The following is a 27,719-nucleotide window of genomic DNA, read 5'->3' on the forward strand; positions in this document are numbered from 1 at the left end:
TTCCTAAAAATTGGAAGTTACCTCGTTCATCTTTTACGTTATGTTTGATATAAAAAAGTAAGATAATAAGGAATTTCCTTTTTACTATTCTTCTTGCCACTTTTATTCACAAAAAAAATGTTCCGTGGAAAACAACGGAACTTGAAAAGGGCAGATTATTCACAAAAAAAAAAAAAAAAATCTTCCGTGCGGAAGATTTGCCCCCGTGAAAAAAGCGTGCTCGCTGCGGTCCACTGCTCGTGCCTAGGTCCTCTCTTATGCCTCTGGCTCGTGTGTTCTCTCTCATCCCCGACCACCTCAATCTTTCTAGGGCTATCACACCTCTGCACTCTCTCTCTAGAGCTGTCACACCCCTGCACTCTCTCTATGCACTAGGGCTCTCCTCTCTCTCCTGTGTTCTCTCGCATCCCCGATCGCCTCAATCTTTCTAGGGTTCTCACACCTCTGCACTCTCTCTCTAAAGCTCTTACACCCCTGCACTCTCTCTCTGCACTAGGGCTCTCATACCTCTGTACTCTCTCTAGATAGAGCTCACACCCCTGCGCGCTTTCTCTGCAAATCCCTCTACTCCAATTTGGGTTGTAGCCCTCATTTGAACCAACTCTCGTATGATCATGTCCTCACTCTTCAAGCCCTTGAAGCTATTTCAGGTATGTTTTTTATGTTGTTTTTAATTTTTCTCATCAATCCAAAAAGGATTTGGATTGATGGGTTATTGCAGAAGATTTTTTAGATCATTTTTTTCTTTTTGGGTAGATTATCTGTAAATGATGGATGTTTGGGTTTTTGGTTTGTTTTTCACTTGTTATGATTTCTTATCAATTTTGGTTTCTCTCTCTTATGTGCCCTTGTTTTTCTGTGGTGCTCTGATTTTAATGCTTTCTCTGTGATGCTTTGATTTTTCATGTAACATCAGTAGCTCTGTAAATCTCTGCTTTAAGCTTTTTTTATTTTTCATTTACCGTTTCTTCATTCAAGATCTCTGATCAAATGCTCTACAAACCTAGAACAGTATCTGAACGTTGATATTATTGATCGAATGTGGTTGACACTATTGTAATCAATGAAACTTTAGAATTTAGATCAATGGATTGATTGTTTATGACTAGTTGCTGTTCCTTCTTAGGAATGCACAGTAATTCTTACTCAAGTAGCTATTCCTTCTTAAGGATGCAACTTGGAGCATTATTGTGGTATGCTATTGTTAGAAGGCACTGCTTTCTCTTCCAGCAGTTTAGCAGTGGAATTCAGAACTTGGGGGTAAGAACCAAGTTGCTTTGAACCTATGTTTGTTCACAGGATTGCCTTGTGAATACCAACAGGAACTGGAAATCTTGCCAACCAGGTAAATGTCTTGGCATCACAAGCTTAATAGAGTTGGGGTTATGAATTTAAATCGATTTTAGGGTATTATTATGTTTCTTTTGTTGTGGTTTTACTATTTTATTGGATTGACTTGGGTTGTTATTTGGTTTAAGCAATGTATCTGGTTTAGCTATTTTGATGGGCTTGGAGTTATTTGGATGATTGTTTAGTGGAATTGGCTCCTCTTTGGGTGTTACCTTTCTTTGGATTTTTGATTTGTAGATGAAATCTTAGTTATTCTTTTCATTATTTCCTTCTTGAATTCACTGGAGCCATTTGGCTTGCTTTTCATGGCAGAATTGATGTGTAGTTCACATAAAACAAGAGTATACAAAGTGAATGGTTAAATTCATCTCTAAAACAGCTTCCATTTAATTCTTTCAAGTCATTTACTTCATTGGATATATGGAAGTTCTATTGGGTACTTTTTTTCTTCTTTATGTTTTAATGTTGTTACTTTGCTTATTAAATATTGTTAATTATTTGTATGATGAAAGTTTCAATTGCTATTTCAAGGATAAATAATCAGGGAGCCATTGAGAGCCGAATGGGCCTCCATGACCTTTTTGTCTTCTCAATGGGAAAACATCCCCTGAACTTCATCTCCTAAAAAGCATCAGCAAAGTTCACAATCTTGTTGTTGTTAATCTGAATAAAAACCATTTTCAGTACATCTTATGGCTTGATGGTTATCTCATTGTATACAAGGTCCCCTTTACCCTTGTGTTTTTGCTATCAAGTTCTTTTTTTGCGATGGTATGCGAATGTGGGATCATAGTAGCATGTATTGTCGATCATTTGGGTAAACCTCATGCGTCAAATTACTGAAATGCCTCTCATTGTTCCTTGTTCTAAATATTGGACAAGGGTAATTTGGTTATTTTTAAAAGAGTTTTTTAATGAAATATTTGATTGAAATGAAAAAAAGAAAAGAAAAATGTATATCCTCAAATGTAAGTAGGGATAATTTGACTCCTAAATAACATTTTAAGGGTTTCATCCCTTTTTATGATATATTTTGAAAAATTAGTGATTTGAAATGTATCTTTCAACCATTTTTTAATAGTTCATTTTTCTTTTTTTTTTTTGATAAGATAGTTCATTTTAATTCTTTTAAAATAATTCATATTTGAGGTTTAAATTCATATTTTTCCAAATACAGAGCTTGAGATTGTCGCCTCAAGAAAAGTTTCTACCTAGAATCCATGTCTAAGACGAATAATTGGTAGGGGGACTTAACCTGGACGAACACAAACTCTTTCATGGGGTGAAGAGCTGATCGTTAGAATCAAATGAGGAGCGATGGTCTCTCACATTCTTGTGCCTTTTCTCTCTCATTCGTGAACCAAAAACATTTGTTGGTTAGGAGGAGGTTGGTAGTTAGGGCATCATCGGATTTTGCGATACAAGGTCGAGACCTGAGCTTCTCTGTGACGACGCTTCAAGGCAAAGTCGTGCCTGTGCTCAATCGTTGCTCCATCACCATCCCTGAAGGCCAGCTATGGATGCTTCTCGGTCCCAATGGGTGTGGCAAGTCCACCCTTCTCAAGGTCTTTCTCTTTCTCTACCATCTCTCTCTATTGTAAAACTCTGGTGAAAACTCATGGTGTTAATTTGATTTCTCTCTCTCTTTTTCACTTGCTTGGAGCCCGTATGTGATCATGTTCACTTGCAATTTCCATGGGTAATCTTAGTTTGGTCCAGAACAATTTCGTTCCTTTTGATTTGAGAACTCTTTTGGGAATTTTATTAGGTGATTTCCACATGGTTGGAGAATTTTATCTGATAATTTCCACATCTTGCAAATTGTTCTCTGATATCTGAAACTTGGAAAGTGCAATGCATATTTTGGATTAAACTTAGAGGTTGATAATAAATTAGGAGTTTTTAGGAGTTTCCTTGACCAAGGATTAAAACTCAATAAATGGCAAGACAGTTTCATTTGAATGTTGACTAGGAGTTGAAATTCAATAATGGGTGGGAGTTTTTGAGTTAATGGTTATTAATTTGGGAGTTTCTTGACAAGGAGTAAATGTAGGATGACTATGGAGGTCTATATAAGTGAGAGTCATGTGGGAATAGAACAAGCTTGAGAATTGGGATTGTTATCTTGGAGGATTACCCCCTCGAAGTGGCCTGTAAGCTTTTTCCTTACTGTTTCTCAATAGAATTCTGCTCTTATAGTTGTTTTCTTGCTCTCTTATTCTTGGGATTTCTTACATCTGATATCAGAGCCAGCCCTTGGCAAATTTTCTCAACTATGGCCGAGGGAACTAGATTGCAAGGAGTAAAAAAGTTATAGCAAGAAATGAAACAAATTAGAGAAGGTTCTATGGAGCAATCACGAGCATTGGGAGAGATCTGGGTTCTCATAGCAGCCATGGATCGAAAATATGACCAGATTTCAACCGCTTTATCAAAGTTTCAAGAAGAGGTCTTGACCTTCAAGTCACCTAATGAACAATCTGGATACTCGGGAAGCTCGCGTCACATCTCTATGAACAGCGGTGCAATATTCCCAATGCATTCACCACATGTTGAATTTTCGTGATTTGATGGTGAGGATCCAACGAGTTGGGTGTATCATGTGGAGCAGTTCTTCACCTTTAACCAAATTCCCGAAGAACAAGAGTCAATTTAGTCTCTTTTCATTTAGAGCATGAAGCAGTACAATGGTACCAATGGTACAAAAGAACCAATGGCCATCCAACATGGCGAGATGTTGTCAATGCTCTATACACCAAGCTCGGCCCTAGCCAATTCGAGGACTTCACTGGAGCCCATATTATGCTACATCAAACTTCCACTGTTCGTGAGCATCAAACTCAGTTTGAGAGGTTAGCAAATTGTACCATTGGCCTTAATGATGCATTTTTTACAAGTTGCTTTGTTAGTGTGCTTAAAGAAGAAATTAGACATGATGTATGCATGTTTAAGCCTAAAACCATGCTGGAGGCCATTGACTTAGCCTGACTTCAGGAGGATAAAATAATGGCCCAACGCCATCAAAGTAAGGAAATTCCTCCTAGGATAAGTGGAATCCTTGTAGTCGGTACTCCTACACAACATACTACTCCATTAATCAAACGGGTGATGCAAGCCAAAATGCGAGATAGGTGAGAAAGAGGGCCATGTTACAATTGTGATGAAAAATATAGCCCTCAACATCGATGGAAAGATCAAAAGCTCTATTTGTTGGATGGAAATACCATTGATGAAAACAAGGCAGAAGAAGAGGGAGATGACTAACCTGAGCACGAGGAAGATAACCCTGAAATTTCAATGCATTCCCTAGCTGGGATCAATTCGCCCCAAACCATACGAGTTCAAGGGTACATAAAGAAACAATCAGTCACCATACTCATTTATTCAGGTAGTATCGATAACTTTATCGACCATAATATCACAAAGCAAGTTGAACTTCATATTTATCCATGTGAAAATTTTGAAATCATGATAGTTAATGGTGGGAAGTTGGCATGAAAGGGTAAGACCAGGAATGTACCCTTAACTATGGCAAACTACCACTGTAAGTGTGATATGTACTCTCTACCATCAGGGGGCTGTGACATTGTTTTAGGGGCTCAGTGGCTAAGGACACTAAGACCCATTTTATGGTACTTTTTTGAGTTGTGGATGCAATTTACTGTTGAGGAGCAGCAATACACCTTGCAAGGGGTACAAACCAACATAATAAAGATAGGCAACTCCTATTGCATGGAGAGACTAGTTTGCAAGGGGTCTTCGAGAATGGTGACTCGGTTCTTCTCCTTGTTTGTGAAGGAGGAAAAGATGGAGGAACCTGTGGTTGCTTCGTTGCTTGAGCTATATATGGACCTTTTTGAAGAACCAAAGGAATTACCTCCCCAACCCTCCCATGGCCATTCAATTCCCTTGATTCCGGGAAGCCGACCACCAAATATTCGGCCATATCAATATCCATTTGTGCAAAAGGCTGAGATCGAAAAGCTTGTCCAAGAAATGAAGAAGGTAGGCATTATCCGCACGAGTGTTAGCCGGTATTCATCACCAGTGCTCTTGGTCAGAAAAAAGGATGGCTCATGGAGAATGTGTGTAGACTATAGACCATTGAACACAGTCACAATCAAGGATAAATTTCCTATACCAGTGATTGATGAATTACTTGATCAGCTCCATGGTGCTCGATACTTCTCCAAACTTGTTCTATGATCTGGATACCATCAAATCCGAGTGAAGGAGGATGATATTCCCAAAACTGCATTTCGTACTCATGAAGGCCATTATGAGTTCCTAGTTATGCCCTTCGGGCTCACCAATGCTCCATCAACCTTCCGGAGTTTGATGAATGAGGTATTCAGACCCTACTTACGAAAATTTCTTTTGGTATTTTTTAATGATATCCATCTATAGTACCACTTGGGAAGACCACTTGGACCACTTGTCTTGCACTCTTCAAATACTTCGAAGGAATAACCTCTACCTCAAGCGCTCTGAGTGCTCATTTGGGCAGCAAGAGGTTGAGTATTGGGGTGGTCACATCATAGGCAATGGAGGAGTCGAAGCAGATCCTAGAAAAATTGAAAGCATGGTAAGTTGGCCTGTCCCTAAAACCATTAAAAGTTTATGTGGTTTCTTGCGACTCACTGGATATTATAGGAAATTTTTCAAAAACTATGGAAAAATTAGCTCTCCTCTCACTAGTCTACTAAAATAGAATGCCTTTGTATGGGCTCCAAAGCCAAATTGGCCTTTGATTCTCTAAAGAGGGCAATGAGCACAACACCTGTATTAACCTTGTTGGACTTTTCAAAGCCATTCATCATAGAAACGGATGCCTCAGGTACAAGTATAGGTGCCTTACTCATGCAAGAAGGGTGACCTTTGGCTTTCATTAGTAAGGCTCTTTTTTTGTGAGAAAGGTTAACATTGTATTTTCATATTGTATTTTCATTAGTAAGGCTCTTTGTCGTAAGAATTTGGCACTTTCCACATATGAAAAAGAGATGCTAGCTATTATTCATGCAGTTACCAAATGGCGGCCTTACCTGATTGGGCAATGATTCACTATTCATACAGATCATCAAAGGCTAAAATATTTCTTGGAACAAAGAATCTCCACTCCAGAGCAACAAAAGTGGGTGAAACTTATGGGCTATGACTATGATATTGTGTATCGAAAAGGGAAAGAGAATGTTTTGGCTGATTCCTTTTACGACAATATGAAGAGGCACCACTTTCCTTGCAATATCGATGCCTCGAACTCAATGGATGGAGGACATTAAGCAAGAATGGGCAGCTGATGAAACTATAAGGAACCTCATAGATGATCTCCAAAGAGACCCCATGTGCCTCCCATTGTAGGTCGTTGTACTACAAGGGCATTAAGGAAGAATGGGCTAATTATAATGGGAGGGAAGGGTCGTTGTACTACAAGGGCAGAATAGTGTTGGCACCTACTTCCACGTATAAAAAAATATTGTTGGAGTTACATGTGCCCCCCATTGTAGGTCATTCAGGATTCCTCAAAAAATACACGAGAATCCTAAGGTCTTTTTATTGGAAGGGGATCAAGAGAGACATAAAGAAGTATGTGGCAGAATGTGATGTGTGTCAGAGGCAAAGGGGGAGACCATTGGGCTGCTCGGATATTACAACCCCTTCCCATTCCCACACAGATTTGGAGTGATATATCAATGGACTTTATTGAAGGCCTCCCTAAATCCCATGGGAAGACAATTATCTATGTCGTAGTGGACCGCTTGAGCAAGTATGCCCACTTCTATACCCTCGCACTCCCCTTTACAACTGCCTCAATAACTCAAGTTTTCCTTGACAATGTATTCAAGCTACATGGGTTGCCTGCGACAGTTGTAAGTGATCGTGACCCTATTTTCTTTAGCAATTTTTTGGCGTGAATTATTCCGGTTACAAGGAACACAGTTGAACATAAGTTCGGCTTGTCATCCTCAATCAGATGGCCAAACTGAGGTGGTAAACAAATGCTTGGAGACTTATTTGAGGTGCTTCACTTCACACCAACCTAAACTGTGGTCCATTGGCTGAATGGTGGTACAATACTACTTACCATCGCTTCACTAAAATGACTCCCTATGAGGCAGTATATGGGCAACCACCACCCACAGTTACATCCTATGTTTTGGGTACCACCAATGTCCTGGCAGTTGACTCAGAATTGTGAAGCCGCGACAACATCTTACAATTTTTAAAAGAAAACTTGCACTTAGCCCAGAATCGTATGAAGCAACAAGCTGATAAAAAACGAGTGGAAAGGGAATTTCAAATAGGGGACATGGTTTTCTTAAGGTTGCAACCATGTCACCAAGTGTCAATGGCAATTCATGGGCCTAAGAAGCTTGCTCCGAAATTTTACGTGCCTCACAAAGTTATTGAATGCAGTGGCAAGGTCGCTTATGAGCTGGAGCTGCCAGAATCATCACCACTATTCCACGTATCATGCCTTAAAAAAGTGGTTGGGGCGAATGTAACTGTCCAAACTGAACTTCCCCAACAACTAGAAGATGAAACACTTATTTTGGAGTCCTTAGCTATACTTGACCGTAGAATTCGGAAGCACCAAAACAAAGCACTTACCGAAGCATTGGTGCATTGAAAGGACATGGAACCTGAGGACTCCACTTGGGGGAAGTGGTCAAGGTTCATTGAACGCTTTCCCAACTTCCAGCTTTGAGGAAAAGGCTTGCCTAAGGGGAGTGGAATGCAATGCATCTTTTGGATTTAACTTAGAGGTTTTTAATAAATTCGGAGTTTTTAGGAGTTCCTTGGCCAAGGATTAAAACTCAATAAATGGTAGGACAGTTTCATTTGAATGTTGACTAAGAGTTGAAATTCAATAATGGGTGGGAGTTTTTGAGTTAATGGTTATTAATTTGGGAGTTTCTTGACTGGGCGTTTCTTGACTAGGAGTAAATGTAGGATGACTATGGAGGTCTATATAAGTGAGTCGTGTGGGGAATGGAATAAGCTTGAGAATTGGGATTGTTATCTAGGAGGATTGCCCCCTCGAAGTGGCCTGTAAGTTTTTCCCTTACTGTTTTTCAATAGAATTCTGCTCTTATAGTTGTTTTTTTGCTCTCTTATTCTTGGGACTTCTTACAGAAAGACATATGAAGGAATCCACATAAAATTTGGTGCCTTGATCCAATGATATTGTGAATAACGACAGATTAGCCAAAGGTGCCAACATATAGGAATATCTATTCATCAAAATACTCCTGAATTTTGTTCAGATTATTGTTGAACGTTGTGATTATTTTTAAGCAATCCAATGGGACAGCCAACTGTTGTGTCGTTCTTTGCAAATTTTAGAAAAACTAATATTTGAGATTTTAGTTTTCTCAAGGGTTATTTTTGTCTTCTTTAGTTGTAGAGATTTAAAAGGTAAAATAGTAAAATTCTTTATAGGAGCTTTTAGGATAGATTGTTATGAAGATATGGTTTCTATTTTTGTGGGGGTTGAGGTTGTTTTCTTTTAATGGGTTGATAAGGATCATGAAAAGAAAAATTTAGGAAGAGATATCAAGGCTATTCACGTGAGAGAAGGATATGGAGAAGAGATTTATATGGAAGTTACAAAGAGAGATAAATGGAGAAAGAAGAAATTTACATGACTTTTAGAGAGAGAAGGAAAAGATAGTACATGAAAGTGAGAGAGAGAGTTTATTTTTCTTGTGGTTTTTTTTAATTATTTATTTATTTTCTTCTAAGTGCATTTAAAGGGAAGAAGTCCCTCATTATAAACAACAGATATTGAAATTGAGTAAAGTTGATCTTGTGTTTTTGAGGTGGCTTCCGTTGTATACCTTCGAGAGAGTATATTCTCTCGAACTTTTATTTTATTTTTATTTTTTGGTTTATTGTTATTTTCTCCCTGCATCAGTTGGTAGCAGAGCAAATCCAGCTTTTTGTAATGCCACCGAAAGCTAATCTTGCTATGGATGATCGCCTCGGACAAGCTTTAGAAAGTTTGACTAAAGTCATAGAGGTTGTTTGTGAAAGTTTGACCAAAGTCATGGAGGATGTTCGGAGTGAAGTTCGTGAAATGAATCAACGGCTACAACGGTTAGAGAACACTATTCTTGGAGAAGATGGTGCTTGCAATTACATAGATCTGGTGCCAGGTTTTACTTGAAAAAGATGGTGCTTCCCAAGTTATATGAGGAACTTGAAAAAGAAATTATTGAGCTCGAGATCTTTGTATTCTACTTAAAGCTGAGCAAAAAGTATTTTATGAATCAGTTTATTGAAGAAAAAATGCCGAGGCGCATGGTGGGACTACATCACCAATTATTCGATAATAATTGACCTCTAAAGGATGTAAGCTCAAGGTCGAGCTTCTCCCAACCCCGGGAGAATGATGCAAATAAAAATCGCGGTTTTTTAATTTTTTTTTTTACATTTTTTTTTAATTTTAAAAAGTGTTATTTGTTTTCTTAAGGGGTTATTTTTGTCTTATTTAGTTGTAGAGATTTAAAGGGTAGAAAGGTAGATTATTTGTGGGAGTTTTTTAAGATATATTTTCATGAGGATATAATTTCTATTTATGTGGGAGTTGAGGTTGTTATCTCTTAATGGATTGATAAGGATATCATATAGTGAAAAATATAGGAAGAGACATGAAGGCTATTCACATGAGAGAGAAAAGGGAGAAGCGATAGAGAGAGATAATGTAGAAAGGAGATTTACAACTCTTAGAGAGAGAGAAAAGGAAAAGATAAGACGTGAAAGTGCGAGAGTTATTTTTCTTGTGGGTTTTTTTTAGTTATTTATGTATTTTTTTTTCTAGGTGTATTTAAAGGGAGGAAGTGCCTTATCTTAAACAACCGATATTGGAATTGAGTAAAGTTGATCTTGTGAAAAGATCTTTTTGGGGTGGATTTCCTTGCAGACCTTGAGAGAGGGTATATTCTCTTAAATTTTCATTTTATTATTTTTTTCTTGGTTATTATTATTTTCTCCCTGCATCAGATTCCTAAACTGTTTTGTCATTCTCCCATAAGTTCACCAAAAATTTGTCCATCTAACCATAGCTTGAATGATTTGATGAATATGTTTTAGGGTGCCTTTCCTATTCCTTTTTCTGATTGATATGATCTCCCCCTGGGCTTCTTAAAGTATGTTATTTGAGAAATCTATTGAGTATACTAGTCTTTAAGCTTTTGATTTTGAGGATTGTATAGTGCTTCTATATTGTAATATGTGAGTGCAGGTCCTGGCAGGCCTCCTAATTCCAACTGATGGAGCTGTGCACATTAAGAGACCCAAGAGTTATGTTTTCCAAAATCCAGATCATCAGGTGCTTCATGCTTATTTTTTTTGCATTGGGTTTCTTTTGGGAATTGCTAATGTTTCATACATGGATTTTCTATGGAGCTCCATTAACTTTGATTTGAAGTTCTCTACTCTTGCTCATGAGTTGCAGTTTAAGATACTTTGATTATTGAGAACTTCATTTCCTTGTAAGTTAGTAGCAGTAAAGTTCATTCCTGGATGTTGTATTACGTGTTTCCTATCTGAACGTTTTGTCTTGAGTACTAGAATTCATAAAATAAATCTACTTTGTATGATAAATCTCAATGTTTTAAAAACGGTCCGCCTGGCCGCCTACTAGGCGGCCTGGACCAAATATCTGAAGACTTAGACCCAGGCGGCCCTACACGGGCGGATGTACCTGGGTGGGCACCCAGGGCCGTAAGGCGTCTTTTTTTTTTTTAAATCGTCCGAAAAGGCAAAGGGGTCATTTTGACCCCCAAGGTTGTATAAAAACGTTATGGGGTTTATTTTTAACCCCCAAAGTGAAAAGAAAAAAAAAAAAAAAACTCTCAATATATGAAAACCCTCAAAAGTGAAAACCCTACGGGGGGCTTGAAGTTCTGGGCGCCTGCCTAGGCGTTGGTCGCCAGGTAGGCCGCCTAGGGGTCTCCTAGCGTTTTATGAAACCTTGATAAATCTCCCAAAGTTGGATGGTATTTGTGAAAAGACAATGAAGGTGTGTAAGTGTAAGAATTACTGACAACAAATTTATGGAAGCTTGAGAGTTAAAAAATACAATAAAGCCAAAGCACAAAATATAAACATAAAGTGCAAAATGAAGGACTAAAACACAACAGATTAGGATTTATAGATGTGATGCGAGATGAGATTGAGGTTGGCTCCCAAGAATCAAGAGGGGGAAAGTGGGGTCTAAATATTTCTTGACTCCATTTCCGAGGTGAATTTGAAAAGAATGAGCATATGTATGTAACATATACCTACATCTGTAAGCATCTTTATAAAATCCTTAGGCAACAGAAAGGATCCATCCATATGGGGCAAAGCTCACAATACACTTGCATTTGATTTCGTTGGAACCCTCATGAATGACAGCCATAACTAGGACATGGTCATATGATGATGTACCTATTTTGGATTATCATCATCGTCAACAACATCCAGGCCTTATTTCACATAGGCTGCATGGATCCCGTTCTTCCATTCTTCTTTATCAAGGGCTATACCCTCAGTAAGACCAAAAGTCACAATATCGTCTCTCACGACTTTTATCTATGTCCCTTTGGGCCTTCCCCATGCTCTTTGAGAGCTTTCCACTTGAACCAAGTCTCACCTCCTAACTGGTGCTAAATCTACTTTTGCTCATCTTACTGTTTATTGAAACCACGCTCAAGTTCTCTCGTGTGTATTGATTCCAAATTCTATCATTTTTGTCTTGTCATTCATCTATCTCAACATCCTCATCTCAGCTAGGTTCATCATATGAATGTTGTGTTTATTGACTGCCCAATGTTCCATCCCATAAAGCATGACTGGTTTTACGGTCGTCCTATATAGCTTCCCCGTCAATCTCAATGGTATGCAACAATTACATAAAACCTTGGATGCACATTTCCACTTTGCCCACCCAACTTTAATTTTATGCGTGACATCTTTCTCAATATCTCCATTCTCATCTACTCTAGATATCGAAAACAATCTCTTTCAAGTATTTCTTGACTATCAATCTTAACTACTTCTTCGTTTCTACTAAACTTGCATTCCATAAATCATGTCATAATCCGGCTAATTTAAAAATCTTTAGATTCTAGAGCATCCCTCCAACATTCTAACTTTGCGTTGATGCTACCTCTAGTCTCATCAATCAAAATTATATCATTCGTGAACATTGAACAACATACGCCATGGTGCCTCATGTTGTAGGTCCCTTGGTTAACTCGTCCATAACCAAAACAAGGAGATATGAGTCATTGCTAACCCATGATATAGGCCCATTATCACTAAGAACTCACTTATCTCCCACTAGTTGACCGCACTAGTTAGCGCTCCTTCATACATATTTCTCGCTATGTCGATATAGCCTTTGGTGACTTCTTTCTTTCCCAACACCCACCAAATTAAATCTCTAGGTACCCTGTCGTATGCTTTTCTCAAATCAATAAAGATCATGTGGAGGTCTTCTCTGTTTGCCCTAAACTTCTTAATCATTTACCTGAGCAGGAAAAGGGCTTTGATAATTGACCTCTCTAATATAAAGCTGAACTGATTTTCTTACACTAGTTTCACGCCTTAGTCGTTGCTCAACCATTCTCTTACGCAGCTTGATCGTGTGGCGCATAAGTTTAATCCCTAGATAGTTCATACAGTTTTGTACGTCTCCTTTGTTCTTGTAAACAGGTATCAATGTTTTAAAATGCGGGATGCAGTCGAAAGCTGTGGGGGGGGGGGGGGGGGGGGGGGGGGGGGGGGGGGGGGGCTGATGCGGTGATGCAACTCGATGCGTCCTGGATGCGGGGGCATTATGTCGAAGCAATCAATAAATATAAAAAAATTCCAAAAAATCTAAAAAAATTGGTTAATGCATAGAAAAAAATATGGAGATGATATATATGATGGTAGATAGTTTATTCATTAACTCTAAAAGTATTAGCTGTCGGAGATTTTGTATCCTCTATCCCCTGATAGGAACTAGAAAATTGAAACTAGCTTCATAAAACATTCAACAAACAAGTATCAATTTCTTCACGGCCCTTGAAACCCTCAATTTGTTTTCACAAGTTCGTCTAAATTTCCTTAAATCAACACCCAAAAGATACAAATCAACAATCAAGCATCAACAAATGCACAAAGTGAAGAACTTCAACAAATAAAATATTAGCCCAAACTTTTTTTGGATTCAATCGATCCAATAAAAGCCACGGATGTGGCAAAAAAATGTTGTTTGGGGGTTTAATACCTCCCAACCCTTTCTCCCCATTTTTGAAGGTCAAAATGACCTTATTACCCCTGTCCGAGTGGTACAGTTTAGAAAAAAAATGGTAGAAAATTATGCGGTGAGATGTGGGATGCGGCTCAGATGTGGAGAGATGCGGTGCATATGCGGGCGCATCTCTCCAAACTGCATATGCAGGGATTCTTGATGTGCTAGCGATCGCATAACGCCTGATGTGGCTACATATGCGGCGATTTCGCTTCATTTTAAACAGTGTTTTAAAATACAGCCGCATCAGGTGCTATGCGCCACCCAGCGCATCGCACATATGCGGTTGAAAGAGATGCGCCCGCATCAGAGCCACATCGCTCCGCATCAGAGCCGCATCCCGCATCAGGCCGCATAATCTGTCTGCCATTTTTTTCAAAACTGTACCCTTCGGGTAGGGGCAATAAGGTCATTTTGACCTTTGAAAATGTGGGGAAGGGTTGGGGGAGTATTAAACCACCTAAACGGTATTTTTCAGCCACATCCATGGCTTTTACTAGATCGATTGAATAAAAAAAAATTTTGGGCGAAAAATTCATTTGTTGAAGTTCTTCAATTTGTAATACAAGATACTACAAACTAAATGTCCATAAAGATTAAAAGTTACAAATCGAAGAACTTTTCCCAGTACTTTTCAAATAAAATTTGTAAATTTAAAGAGTTTCATGGACTAATACAATAAAGTTACAATTAATGAGTTTATAAAATTTATTGATCTTCATAAATGCTCTGATATCATAAAGTTACAACATTTTTATAAATTTATAAAAGTTTGCAAATTGAGTCGAAGAACTTCATGGACTTCATGGACTCTTTTCAAGATTAAAGAGTTTATAAAATTTGTAACTTTAAAGTTTTTGGTTGCAGATTTGTGCTTAATATTGTCGATGGTTGAATGTTTTATGAAGCTAGTTTCAAGTTTCTGGTTTATGTCAAGAGATAGTTGATACAAAATCTCTGACAGCTAATACTTTTGGAGTTAATGAATAATCTTAATACCTACTATCACGTATATCACCTCCATATTTTTTTTTATGTACAAACTTTTTTTTTAGATTTTTTTTAATTTTTTTATATTTATGAACCGCATCGTCACGACGCACCCGCATCCGGACCGCATCAAGCCGCATCGAGCCGCATCGGTCCCCCCCAACGCTTTTGGCTGCATCCCGCATTTTAAAACACTGATAGGTACCACAATACTTTTTTTCCAGTTGTCTGGCATTTTTTTTTTCTCAACATCTTGTGCCAATCTCTCCCATGCACTTCCAAACCTCTATCGGGTTGCCATCTGGTCCTAAAGCCTTTCTTATCTTTATCTTTCTCAAAGCTTCTTTCACTTCAGATTTCCTAATCCTGAGAATGTAACTACAACCTTCGCCCTTATTTATGTCAAAGGTTCCTCCTAAAGCTGTGCTCCTATGGTTTTCATTATTTAACAATATTTGAAAATAAATTGTCCACCATTTTGGATTAACTGTTATACTCTATGCAAAATGGAAGTCAATTTGCCATTGAGAACTCCTTGCCCATGCTGTAAACGAAACAGTAATTTGGATGGCAAAAGAATTCCCAAAAGTATTGGGGATTCTTGCTCAATGGAGAGGAATGGAGCTCATAAAGTGTCATTTAATGCGATGCCGACTTTATCCCTATTTGCTTCCCTAAAATTGGAACAGAAATAAGCATACATTTTTAAGTCATCACTGAATAAAGGATATTTTGGAAAGATGCAATTGCTTGAAATGATTGTTAGCATCTGGTCGAAGTGTCAAACTTCATTTAATATTCAGAGTAACATCAGAAAGGATAAATGGAATGGAATTGTCTGTCGCAAGAATGTCCCTCAATAGCTGTGAGAGGTTTTAATTTTTGACCCTGTGATACCTATTCATGCATTTCACACCTGAAATGTACCAGTGGATTCTAGCCATATCTTCCGAGCCAGTAGACTTTAACCATATGTCATCACTGCTTCTTTTTCCATTTTGAAAGATGAGCATGGGCCCACATGTTGTCCATGTTCATTGCACCTTTTGTGTTGTGCTTAGATATATCTACTATTTCTCATATTGTCGATTATAACACCTTTCTCCTTTTCCCCTTGATTCTATCAATGTGTACTTCTTCCTATCCCTTTCTTGCGCCTACCCATTTTTAACCTCTCCCCTTTTTTGCAACAGTCCCTTTTTTTCCCTTATCTTTTATTTCCTTTCTTTAATTCTTGGCCCCCATATTTCTTTCTTTAAAACTTGTTTTTTTTCTTTCTCCTATGCCTGTTCTCACTCTGTTCCAAGTTGGTTTTCACAATTGGCACAGGATTCTGTTAAAAAGAACATTCCTTTAGAGAAGGGATTAGAAGGCTTTATTGAGGACTTGGATTGATACTCTTCACTTTGGACCATTTGACTAAGGTCTGGTACCCAAGTAGAGCACTGTGCAGGATAGATGAAAGTCCATTTGGTTTCATTTCTCAAACCTCACATCCAACATTCCCTCATGTCCTTCACTACTAGTCCATACCATAGTTAGCAAGTGTCCATTTAAAACATGATTCTTTCAAAAAAATCTCTCATAAGAACTCTGAGTATTTCCAAAGATCTTCAACAATCACTTTTTAACTTAATGTTATTGAATTTCGGTTTAAAGATAAGCACATTAACAGTGGGAATCAATGGTTTAAAAAACGGATCGGTGACCCGGATCGGGCTCCCAAAAAATCGATCCGGATTTGCGAATCGGCAATCCGGATCGGGAATCGGGTGAATCGGTCGTAATAAAGCTTAAAAAAAATCTGAAAAAATTATTAAAATTCATTATAAATATTGTTTTTTAAGAATTCAATAAGAAATGAGGGTACTCCATTAAGAATTTTTATGTTTTTGAATGAATATGCGAATATTGATATGTTCTTTCCCTGCATGAAGCGCCATTCAGCATTTAATTTACATCACACAAAAGGATAAACATAGAATTATTATGGAATAAGTATATCAACATACATGGACTACAATAAAGCATAAACTTAGTAACATATGATCTAAAAATAAAATGATAGACGACGTTATTGTTCTTCTTGGCACGCTGGTGCCGTTGATTGAATTCGTTTAATAATTCAGTGATTCGATCTAAAAACGAATCATCGATTATTTCCAAATCCCTGAGTGTTGGTGTTTTGTTGTGTTCCCAATCTAAAATCCCCGAAGATTGTCCACCCTTCATGCTCACCTGCACTGTCGTGCTCATCCCTACACTGTTGCCGTTGGGACTCGATATGGGAATATTATGGCTGGGATAGGGTGGCCTCAGAATCATCATCTCTCTCATTTTCTTTTTGAATAATATGGATTAAAAAAAAAAAAAACAAATTTTCAAAAAAATCGATCATGGATTAAAAAAAAAAATTACAAATTTTCAAAAAATTCTATCATGGATTACAAAAAAAAATTTGATCATGGATTAAAATAAAAAAATCACAAATTTTCAAAAAATTCTATCATGGATTACAAAAAAAAATTCGATCATGTATTAAAAAAAAAAAATCACAAATTTTCAAAAAATTCTATCATGGATTACAAAAAAAAATTCGATCATGGATTAAAAAAAAAAATCACAAATTTTCAAAAAATTCAATCATGGATTACAAAAAATTTGATCATGGATTCAATAAAATTCGATCATGGATTACATAAAATTCAATCATGGATTACAAAAAAAGCAAACAAAAAAAAAACAAAAAATTCAATCGTGGATTACAAAAAAAGAAAAAAACAATTCGATCATGGATTACAAAAAATTCAATCATGGATTACAAAAAACTCTATCATGGGTTACAAAAAAAAAAAAAACAAAAAATTCGATCATGGATTAGAAAAAAAAAACAACAAACATTTCGATCATGGATTACAAAAAAAAAACAAACATTTTGATCATGGATTACAAAACATTCGATCATGGATTACAAAAAATTCTATCATGGGTTACAAAAAAAAAAAACAAAAAATTTGATCATGGATGACAAAAAAAAAAAACAAACATTTCGATCATGGATTACAAAAAATTCTATCATGGGTTACAAAAAAAAAAAAAAAAAAAACAAAAAATTCGATCATGGATTACAAAAAAAACAAAAAACAATTCGATCATGGATTACAAAAAATCGATCAAGTATTACAAAAAAATCTATCATGAATTCCAAAAAAAAAAAAAAAAAAAAAAAAAAAAAAAAAAAAAAAAAAAAATCCTTACGGGATTCGCCGATTCACTGTATGGACTCGCCGATTTACTGTACGGACTCGCCGATTCACTGTACGGACTCGCTGATTCCGTACAGTGAATCGGTGAGTCACTGTGCAGAATCGTCCGGTTTTCTCTAGAACCGGACGATTCCCGTTTTTTTCGTCGATTCGATCCGTCCATGGCGATTCCCGAGTCGAACCGGGCGAGTCAGGTTCGACTCGGCGTTTTTTTAAACACTGGTGGGGATAAATTAAGAGTCTTTTTTTAACAAAAAATTCCATAAAAAATTTGACCAATAAGTTCCCCAAAAAAAATTGTACAAAAAATACAAGCAATATATTCTCCCAAAATAAGGTATCAAAACAATCGTATATCACAAAATAATAGGTAGAGTTAGAAGAAGAGTAATCTAATGAATTTTTTTTTCTATAAACCTGGGACTTCCCTATAAAGAGGAAGTCAAGCAGCTAGGAGTTCAGTATAAGATTCGACTTTGCTTAAGCATTTTGTTGATTTCTTTATACATAGTGAAGTTTGATTAATTTCATATTTTTATTTTATCGGTGTATACATCTTATCATTTGGATGGACCACTTATTTACATATTTGAGTCTCTGTTTTTTTTAGTTAATTGCAATCCTATACTGAGGGTCTTTATTTTTTCTTTAAACAATAATCCTATACCTTGGTTTACAGTTTTTGCTATTTACTAATATCGTTCTTGTGTTTGGTATTATTATTGTTGTTTCATTTATGCTCCCAAGAAATATATGTTATGTTTCTTGCTGTGACAGCATACTAAGCATCGTTGTTGGATTGATTAAAAATTTAGACAATAAATAATTGTGAAGTAGTATCTTCACCTCATGGCCCCTCTATCTCCCATCTGTTGCACGTAGATGATACTTTACTATTCTGTGACGCCTTTGTGGAGCAAGTTGATTTCCTATTATTGTTTTTGAAGTGCTTCGAATTCGCCACAGACTTCAAGGTCAACTTGACCAAGACGAAGATGATGGGGGTTTGCATTGGGACCTCAGTAGTCCAATGTTTTGCAAACAGATGGGGTTGTGTAGTTGAGGATCTCCCCTCATCATATCTCGGTTTGCCCCTATGCCATGGGAAGCCTAGATTCGAACAATGGAGTCACATCATTGATAAGTTCAACAGAAGGCTCACAGGCTGGAAGGGTAGGTTTCTCTCATTTGTGGGTTGAAAAATCCTCATTAAGGCTACCCTATCAAGCATCCCCATTTTTCAGATGTCTATATTACACATGCCTGCTGCTGTGGTTGGATTGGAAAAGTTAATAAGGAATTTCGTCTGGTTCCGCAAATTCCATCTTATAGCGTGGGAAGTGGTGGTGGCAATATGCCTCCCAACCTGATCAGCTGTGGAGGTGAGTCCTTTGCCACAAATATGGCCTTGGTAGTGGAGACTGGTTCCTCCCATGCAGATCCTGTGGTCGTATCTATGGCCTTTGGAAACCTACAGGCTAGCTAAGGCTTATTAGTGGTGTTTTCTAAATAAATATAGTCCATTGTCTATAGCAGGGACGTATTCCTCTCCAACATTTGCCTTCATCCATGCTGAGGACATTGCATTTGCTTCTGGGAAGACCTTTGGATTGGCCAATCCAAGCTGAAAAATCTATTCCTCTTCTCTATCGAGTGGCTAGGGACCCTATGGAATCTATTCCTCTTCTCCACCATGTCAGCCCTGCTTGACCAGGTCTTTCTTCCCCACTTCTAGGGTAGACAAGCTCATTTGGACCCCAGCCCTCTTGGGTGCTTTCACTATGGTATCCATGTACCGCTTTATCACTTCCCCCCCCCTTCCCTCCCTCCAATCCTCCCTCTATATTGATGAAAGCCTGGTTCTTCTTTACCCCAATCCAGATGTTCGTGTGGCTAGCACTACTCCATAGAGCTCTCACCATCGACCATATTCAACGTAGGGGCCTCCCATTACCTAACAGATGCATTATGTGCACTTCAGCTGAAGAAACCAACAACCGCCTTTTCGTCCATTGTGATTTTGCCACTTCTCTTTGGAGCAGTTTGCTGACTGTTTTTAATTGGACTTGGTTCACCCCTGAGTCCATTCCCCACCTTTTCGCACTTCCCTCTTACCCCCTTGGTCCAAATCTTGAGTCACCCTATGGAGAGCATCACTATCAGCTACTATTTCGATCATCTGGTTAGAACAGAACAACAAAATTTTTAGAGGTGAGAAAAGTTCACCTCAAGGCTACGTGGATAAGATTCTAGATATTGTCACCTTTTGGGCCACGTGTCACCATACTTTTAGACACTCCTCTTACACTGATCTTACCCAGAATTGGCAGGCCCTCCTCCTTTTGTGTTCTCCCATCAATCCTTGATCATCCTTGTGGAGACCACCAGAGGTTGGCAACATCTAACTCAACTTTGATGGTTGCTTTCTCGGTAACCCAAGCCCTTTAGGCATTGGAGGAACTTTCAAATCCCATATTGGCAGTATTATCCAGTCTTATTCCATCCCTATAGGACATGTGGATTCCACCTTTGTTGAGGCCTAGCCCTTCTCGTGGGCCTCAGAAATTTCAATCCATTATGGGGCCATGTCCTACAAATTGAAGGAGATTCAAGAACACCATTGCTTGGGCCTCTTCACAGTCCCCTTCCCTTTGGCACTTGGCTCATCTTTTTGACGAAATTTTGCACATTCTTGTAGTGAAGAGATGGGTTTGGAAAGTAACCGTCAGAATGGAGGTGCCTGTGAAGCTGGGTATCCCATCTCCTATGAATAATTTCAAGTATAGCTTTGCATTTATTTTCATCATCCTTTAAAACATTTTTTATCTCTGCTCTTGCCCTAGTCATTGCCTCATGTATGTAGCCCATAGCAGGCTTCACATCACCATCAACCAGTCTAAGCACTCTCACTAAAGGGCGAGCCACCTCCAATGCAAGAATTGTTTGACTCCAAAAAGATGTATTCAAAATAATTTGTTCAACCTTTCTCCCGTCCTTCTGCTTTGACGATTTACTTTGATTCCATTGCTCTGAAGCAAACATGGTCCTCAAGGCACTTTTTTGCTTGGCTAGGCTTCGAAGAGTGAGAATGACGTGGCAAAACTAGTGATACCTGGTCTCATTAATTCTCTCTTCTTTGTAAAAGACCTCATCATGCTTAGGACTGTGGTGTGATTGTAAATAAATCCAGCAACAAATATAGCTCTTGAAATCACCCTACTAAATAAAGATGTTATACCCATTTCCTTAAGCATAAGATTAACATAATGAGCTGCGTAAGGAGTCCAAAACATATGCGTCCTCATCAAAGTGAAGAAATGCTCAGCTGCAGCATAATTGATACCATTGTTAGTGATGATGTGTACCACATTTTTCTCTCCAACAAACTCTACAATCTCATTCATCAAGCCACATAAATATGTAGCATCATGTGACTTATCTGATGCATCAACAGACTTAACAAAAAAAGTACCTGTTGTAGTTAGCCAAAAAATTAATGAATGCCCTCGACTTCCCATCGGACCAACCATCACACATAATAGTGGCCCTATATTTCTCCCACCCTTCTAGTTGAGAAATCAAAATTTTGTTGACATCAAATACAACATCCTTCAATGAGGGCTCCCTAACCTCATGTAGTGAAGGAGGAACAAGCCCTAGGCCATATATGCAAAACTATCGAGGGTAATAGTATTAAAAGGAATGCCGGCCATGTAAAACCTCTTTGAAATATACTTACGTACCAACTTCTTTTGTGCATTCTTGTATCTATTTTCAATTGTGTTTTGTTTTGTTTTTTTCTCTCTCCTGAACCACAATTTCGGGGCTATGGTTGAAAAAAACATCCGTTGGCCCCTTAGAGAGAGATGTTCTTTTTTCAACACTATCACCAATATTTATAACCCTCTCTTTTGAGATTGGAGTACCCTTTGCGGCATTGCAACTTTTGATATATCGTCATTATCATCAATATCATCATTAAATAATTGAATATCATCAAGCAATTCTTTTTTTTTTATTTTTTTCTTCTCTTTTTCTTTTTTCAAGCTATCCATGTATTCTTTAATCTCCTTTTTTATCTCGTCGGTTACTTGTTGGCATGCTCTTACATTCCTAGAAATACCGGCTAAGTGTTCTTTTTGTTGAAAAATACCACCCATATAAGTATTTCCACGGAAGAACTATCAAACTCAATTCGCTGGTGGCTCAAGGGGTAACCCAGGGCCAGCTGGGGCTGGGGGTGTATTCTGAGACCATGAAAGGAATATTGTGCTCACGTACGCTGAATCCGTTGGCTATACTGACTCACAACATGCTGAAGCAAAGGCACTGTTGATACGGCTCAAGCACTTTAACCCATCTTGGGGATCCCACTTGATAGTTGAAGGGGACTCATACAACATCATTTCTTGAGCATCCGGAAAGTCTATACCACCCTGGTATCTACTGCTGATCTTTGATGAGAGAATTCATTTGCAGGGGTATCAGCGTCTCATGGAGGCATACATTTAGGATGTCCAAGGAACTCGTAGACATCATGGCCAATGACGGAGCCGACCTTACAGACAATCTTCGACCTTCTTAAGCTACCTGGGCCTCTCTCCTTTTTTGTGCTCTACTCACTTCATGTTGTAAATAGGATGCTATATAAACCCTTCCACCATTTTTGCTAAGCTAACTCATTTGGCTCCCAATTTTTGTAAGGGACGCTAGACCCAACACTTGTACAACTCTTATTTTCTTCAATGAAATAGTTAACTTCTCTCTCAAAAAAAAAAAGTATTTCCACAGAGCATACAAATCACACAATTTCGATCTTTCGGATTTTTATGTTTGGCATATTTTCAAGGATTGCTGTAGAAGGAAAAAAAAGTTACCGGTTCTTGAAGCAAGTGTCGATTTCTTTACGGCCTTTGAAACCCTCGATTTTTCGTCACAAATTCACTTAAACTTCCCCAAATCAATACCCAAAAGGTTTAAATCAATATCCAAGTATCAACAAATCCCCAAATCAAAGATCTTCACCAGAAAAATTTCTACCTAAATTTTCTCTTTGATCATTTGGATCACAAAAAAGCCACGAATGTGGCTCAAAAATGTTGTTTAAGGTGTTTAATACCCCTCAGTATGCGACGTGATGCGCCTTATGCTCTATGCGGCTCTGATGCGGAGAGATGCGATGTATATATCTCCAAACTGCATATGCGGTGATTTCTGATACGGAGCCCAGCGCATACTACATGATGCGGCCGCATTTTGAAACACTGGTTTTTGTATAGGGCACTCAACTTTAGGGTAGCTTACTTTTTGTATCTCTCAATCTCTTTTAACTTCTTTACTTTATATACATAATACACTTAACTTTTTTGCTCAAAAAAAATAAATTGTGAACTACTCTAAAGACACTAGGTCAGGCCATAAAATTATTATTGAATGGCTTTAATGTATCTATATAATAACTGCAAATCATAATTCTATATCTTGTCATCGTTACATATCCAATTTTTTCACTCCTTTTTTTGAGCCAAATTTGAAATATTCACATGATTCTATTATTTGCCTTATTTTTTGGCAATCTGCATTTTTTACCAGATTTTTTCCTCTGGCTTTTGAAATAGAACCGATTTATTACTGATGTTTTGGTTGGCCGATATATTATTATTCGCCAACTTGCTAACTGGTCCGTACTCCATAGAAGAGGGGATAATGGAAAGATCTATATTTCCAAATCATCTCTTCAAGAAGAGAATTGGCAAGTTTCTTTGTTATATTAGATAATCCAATTATCCAGTTCCCAAGATAGTATCCTTGGTATTTGTTTGGATTTTTAAAATTCCTCCATCCGTGAAAGCCGGACAGTAAGTTCCCTAAAAATCCTTAAAATGCTTCATTGCTTACCAACTTTTGGAGCCTGGAACTCTATAATTTTGATCCCCTTTGTTGCTTTTCTGATCGGCATATGGATAATATGATCCAGTTGATGGTTCAAAAATTGTTCTTGGGGAGATATTTTTTTGTTTGGGAATACCTTTCCCATTATTATTACTACATTTGGATCTGTAATTTTTCCACGTAGGTCATTATGCTATCAGCCTTCAGAGTTTTTTTTTTTCCTATCTTTTTTGTCCTGTTTCCTTCTTTTGCGTTTTCTGCAGGTGGTAATGCCTACGGTAGAAGCAGATGTGGCTTTTGGGCTTGGTAAGTTGAATTTGACTGTTGATGAAGTGAGATCCCGAGTTATGAAATCATTAGAAGCTGTTGGCATGCTACAATATTTGCTGGTATGTTATATACATCTTGCATTTTAAATAGACTGATGAACCTTTAATCCAACACATATGGAGCATGTTTAGTCTGAAGAACTGCATGATTGTATGTTTTCCAGAGGCCAATCCAAACTCTTAGTGGTGGTCAGAAGCAAAGGGTTGCTATTGCAGGCGCTTTGGCTGAATCAAGCAGAGTATTGCTTCTAGATGAGCTTACCACATTTCTGGATGAAAATGATCAGGTCCAGCACCTGTCATGATAAATTAAAATAGTTTCGTTATATTTTCTCCATTTCATATCACTTGTTCATATTAGAAAAATCCTGAGTTGTTTACTGGTTGATTTTTTCTTTTCTGTTCCTATTTTTGAAGTGTTCCTTTGAAACTTACAATTCAAGTTTTCTATCTCATACCAGCATGGATTCATAGGCGAATCCATGCAGGTAGTACAGCTTATTTGATGTTTTCTTAGGAGTGGCTATGCCATTTTCCTAAGAATACGAGTTTGATAATGTTGTGCTACTGTTGCATCCTGGGTTTCTGCGTGAAAGTGTAGCTATGGTATCCTATAGGCTGTGTCCATTTGTCCGTTTCTATTGTGATGACTGGAGTGGGGCTGAAATGCAAACTCATTATGGTAGAATTAGTTTGTCACCATCCATTAGTGTGAGCAGATGTGGATGTAGTTTGGAGTATGATATACCGTAGTCTACACAGGAATCTGCCATGCGTTGTCTTTCTCTATTGTTGTGAGCCCCAGATAATTAGTAGCGTGCTTGGAAATGATCCCATGATTTTCTTTTCCTATTTGATTACTTCTCTTTTTTTATATGTGATCTACTGCTGTTTAGAGCTGTAGCTGCAACATTGGCACATGATGTTTGGGGATCTTAATCATAATTGGTTACAGGGTGACTTGCCTTTTGAAAATTGAAAGACATAGGTTACTTCAGGGAAAGAAATACAAGATTGAAATGATGTAGGGGTAGTAGAAGTATTTTACAATGCCAATAGTTGCAAAGAGTTGGCACCCACCTTAACACCTTAACACAATGGGCTTCCATTAACACAGTATGGACAATGGCTGGGCCATGCTTAGGGGAATGCAAATCTGTACCTAAAACAGTTAGCAAATTCAAGATCCACCCAAGACCCGAAGGTTCCTTCCATCACCCGCCTCGAGGCAGCCACCTAGGCGTGCATTGGGCACCTAGGCACAAAATGCCTACGCAGCCCGCCTATCCCCTTATGCGGGTGGGAAAGGCCTTTGGCCACCTAGGCGGTTGAACACTGACTATGGCCAAAAAAAAAATGCTCAACCTAAGAAAATCATGGCCCTGTTCATGCCATCCACAATGTCCCAAAATTGGCAAATCCTGCATGTTAGCTTTTGATTGACAATCCAGTACCTAAGAGGAGGAGAGGAATTTTATTCTCTGAAATTCAGGAGTGGCTTGAGAGTCTTCCCCAATATTGGGTAGAAAACCAGTCTGTCAATTGGGTTACAAACAGGTTGCTGCATTTCCTACAAGAATGAGACTAGTTATAAAACCAGCCTTGGAGACCTGCTACTTGCAGACCTGAAGCTTATGCTTTAAGGTTGAAAATTCATTTCGAGATGGTTGAACCACTGATCTGTTGTCTTAGTCTCCGGATCTGACAATAATACGTTGAAACCATGCTACTTCCTTTTCATGTTTCATCTGTTTCTTGGACCCCGGGATACAAGCACATCCATAGTTAGCAATACTCCATTTGAAACATGGTTATTGAGACTATATTTGGAGGCAATCCTGACCTTTATTCTTAAGGTTGAGAATTCATGTCAAGGCAACCACTAATTTGTTTCTTGGTCTCTGGCATTTGACAAGTATGTATGCGATCCATGATATTGCCTTTTCATGTTTCTTATGTTTCTTGGACCCTGAGATACAGGCACAACCATTGTTAACAATACTCCATTTATAACATAGTTATCAAAAGCAGACAGGGCTGCCCAGTCTAACTAGTCAGATTACCAACTAGTGCCTTAGTCACTCTGATCCAAAAACAAAAGCTGGGTTTGGTCGATAACTAGTTAACACCAATGTATGATCAGTTTTGGCCAATTGAACTGGCCTTTTTTGACCGGTCAGATTAGTTAAATAAAGTTGGGCTAATTTTTGTAATACATTCTATATTTTTAAATGATTATTCTTTTTTTATGTACTTTTTATAATCTAGTTCAACCGTTTGACTGACAATTGGACTGGTTTTGATTGGACCAAATTCCACACTAGTTCAGCGGCTGGTGTGATTCTAGTAACACTGGTTTATGATACATATTTCTCCCTTAAAAATATTTCATTGAATGCATTTTAAAAGGCATAATTTCTAAAATAACTTAAAAACTTATTTGGAGAAAGAAATATATTTGTATTATAAGATTTCCCAAAGAAACGTATGATTTTCCAATGAAACTTTTGAAAAGAACACCTACGAATTGCCTTAAATTTCAATCTTTGATGGTTTTGTCTTTATGTAAGACGCTCTCTTCCATTATGCATCAACGTCCTAATACTACTATTGGAATGCTTTCTATGTGAGCTAATTTATATATTTGGTTGACATGAAAATTAATGTTCGTACATGTCACTCAACAAATTCACAAAATTACACACACCCTCTTTTAGCTTTGAACTTTTTTCTAGTCAATTCCGAATGAGTTGTGTTCATTTCATTGAAAATTTCATGCCACTTAGCTTTTTGACTATTGTTTGACACCCTTTTTTTGGATCAATATTAAAATTCTGTTTTTTCTTGCTAGCCAATATGCTGCCATCAGAAATATTGCTAACTGTAAGTTGCAATAGAAAAGGCTGTAAAAAAAATCTTCATGCCCTTCATATCTTTGAATAAATGGCCAATTTGTACTTGGGACCATACTGGTTTGTTTTTTTTGCTGGACAATTTGTACAACGCCTCCAGTTTATATCTCATCATATATTTTTGGTTTGAGTGCATCTGTATATAAGTTTAAAACTTTAGTTCTTTGATGCAAATGTTTTGATGGCTCTCTAATTTTGAAGTTGCAGTTACATGAGGAAAAGCTTTCTCACCGAATATATCCGTCTAGTTAATTTCCATAAAAGTTGAACATTTATGCTTAATTATTCATGTTCTTTAACTTCTATATACCAAACATTGGAGCAGTATGATGATTGAGTTCATGTTCTGCTCATCAGATGGGTGTGATAAAGGCTGTTAGGAACACTATTGGTGGTCTTGAGAAGGTCACAGCTTTGTGGGTCACCCATCGCTTGGAAGAACTGGATTATGCAGATGGAGCTGTCTACATGGATGATGGCAAGGTTGTCATGCATGGCAATGTTTCAGACATAAAAAATTACATAAAAGAGCAGCAAGTTGCTTATGCTAAGAAAAAAAACAGAAAAAATCTATAATCATCTTATTTATGAACCTTTACTGAATTGCTTTTTTGGAATTGTTGATCATGGAGCTTTAGGGCCCGAGATTTCTGTGGGATTCTTGAATACTCATTTTAAGCTTAAATTTTGGAAA

General features: G+C 37.8%; 1 protein-coding gene across 14 annotated transcripts; it reads left to right on the top strand.

Annotated features, from left to right (window-relative positions):
* The first annotated feature begins 239 nt into the window (after positions 1 to 239).
* On the top strand, positions 240 to 27,719 carry ABCI10 (ABC transporter family protein). 14 transcript variants are annotated; one of them, XM_011626826.3, is made up of 7 exons: positions 240 to 650; positions 1,127 to 1,345; positions 2,528 to 2,915; positions 10,595 to 10,681; positions 24,048 to 24,173; positions 24,278 to 24,400; positions 27,383 to 27,719. In XM_011626826.3, the coding sequence occupies exons 3-7, from the start codon at positions 2,658 to 2,660 to the stop codon at positions 27,599 to 27,601; spliced, it is 813 nt and encodes a 270-aa protein (XP_011625128.1). In that variant the 5' UTR covers positions 240 to 650; positions 1,127 to 1,345; positions 2,528 to 2,657; the 3' UTR covers positions 27,602 to 27,719. The 14 variants fall into 14 exon arrangements, with proteins under 14 accessions (XP_011625128.1, XP_020525793.1, XP_020525794.1 ...); XM_020670134.2 differs by having other exon boundaries at positions 2,595 to 2,915; XM_020670135.2 differs by having other exon boundaries at positions 1,137 to 1,345.

This window comes from Amborella trichopoda, chromosome 10 (genome assembly GCF_054954075.1).
Source record: "Amborella trichopoda isolate Santa Cruz 75 chromosome 10, AtrichopodaSantaCruz75HAP2 v2.0, whole genome shotgun sequence".
Taxonomy (NCBI): domain Eukaryota; kingdom Viridiplantae; phylum Streptophyta; class Magnoliopsida; order Amborellales; family Amborellaceae; genus Amborella; species Amborella trichopoda.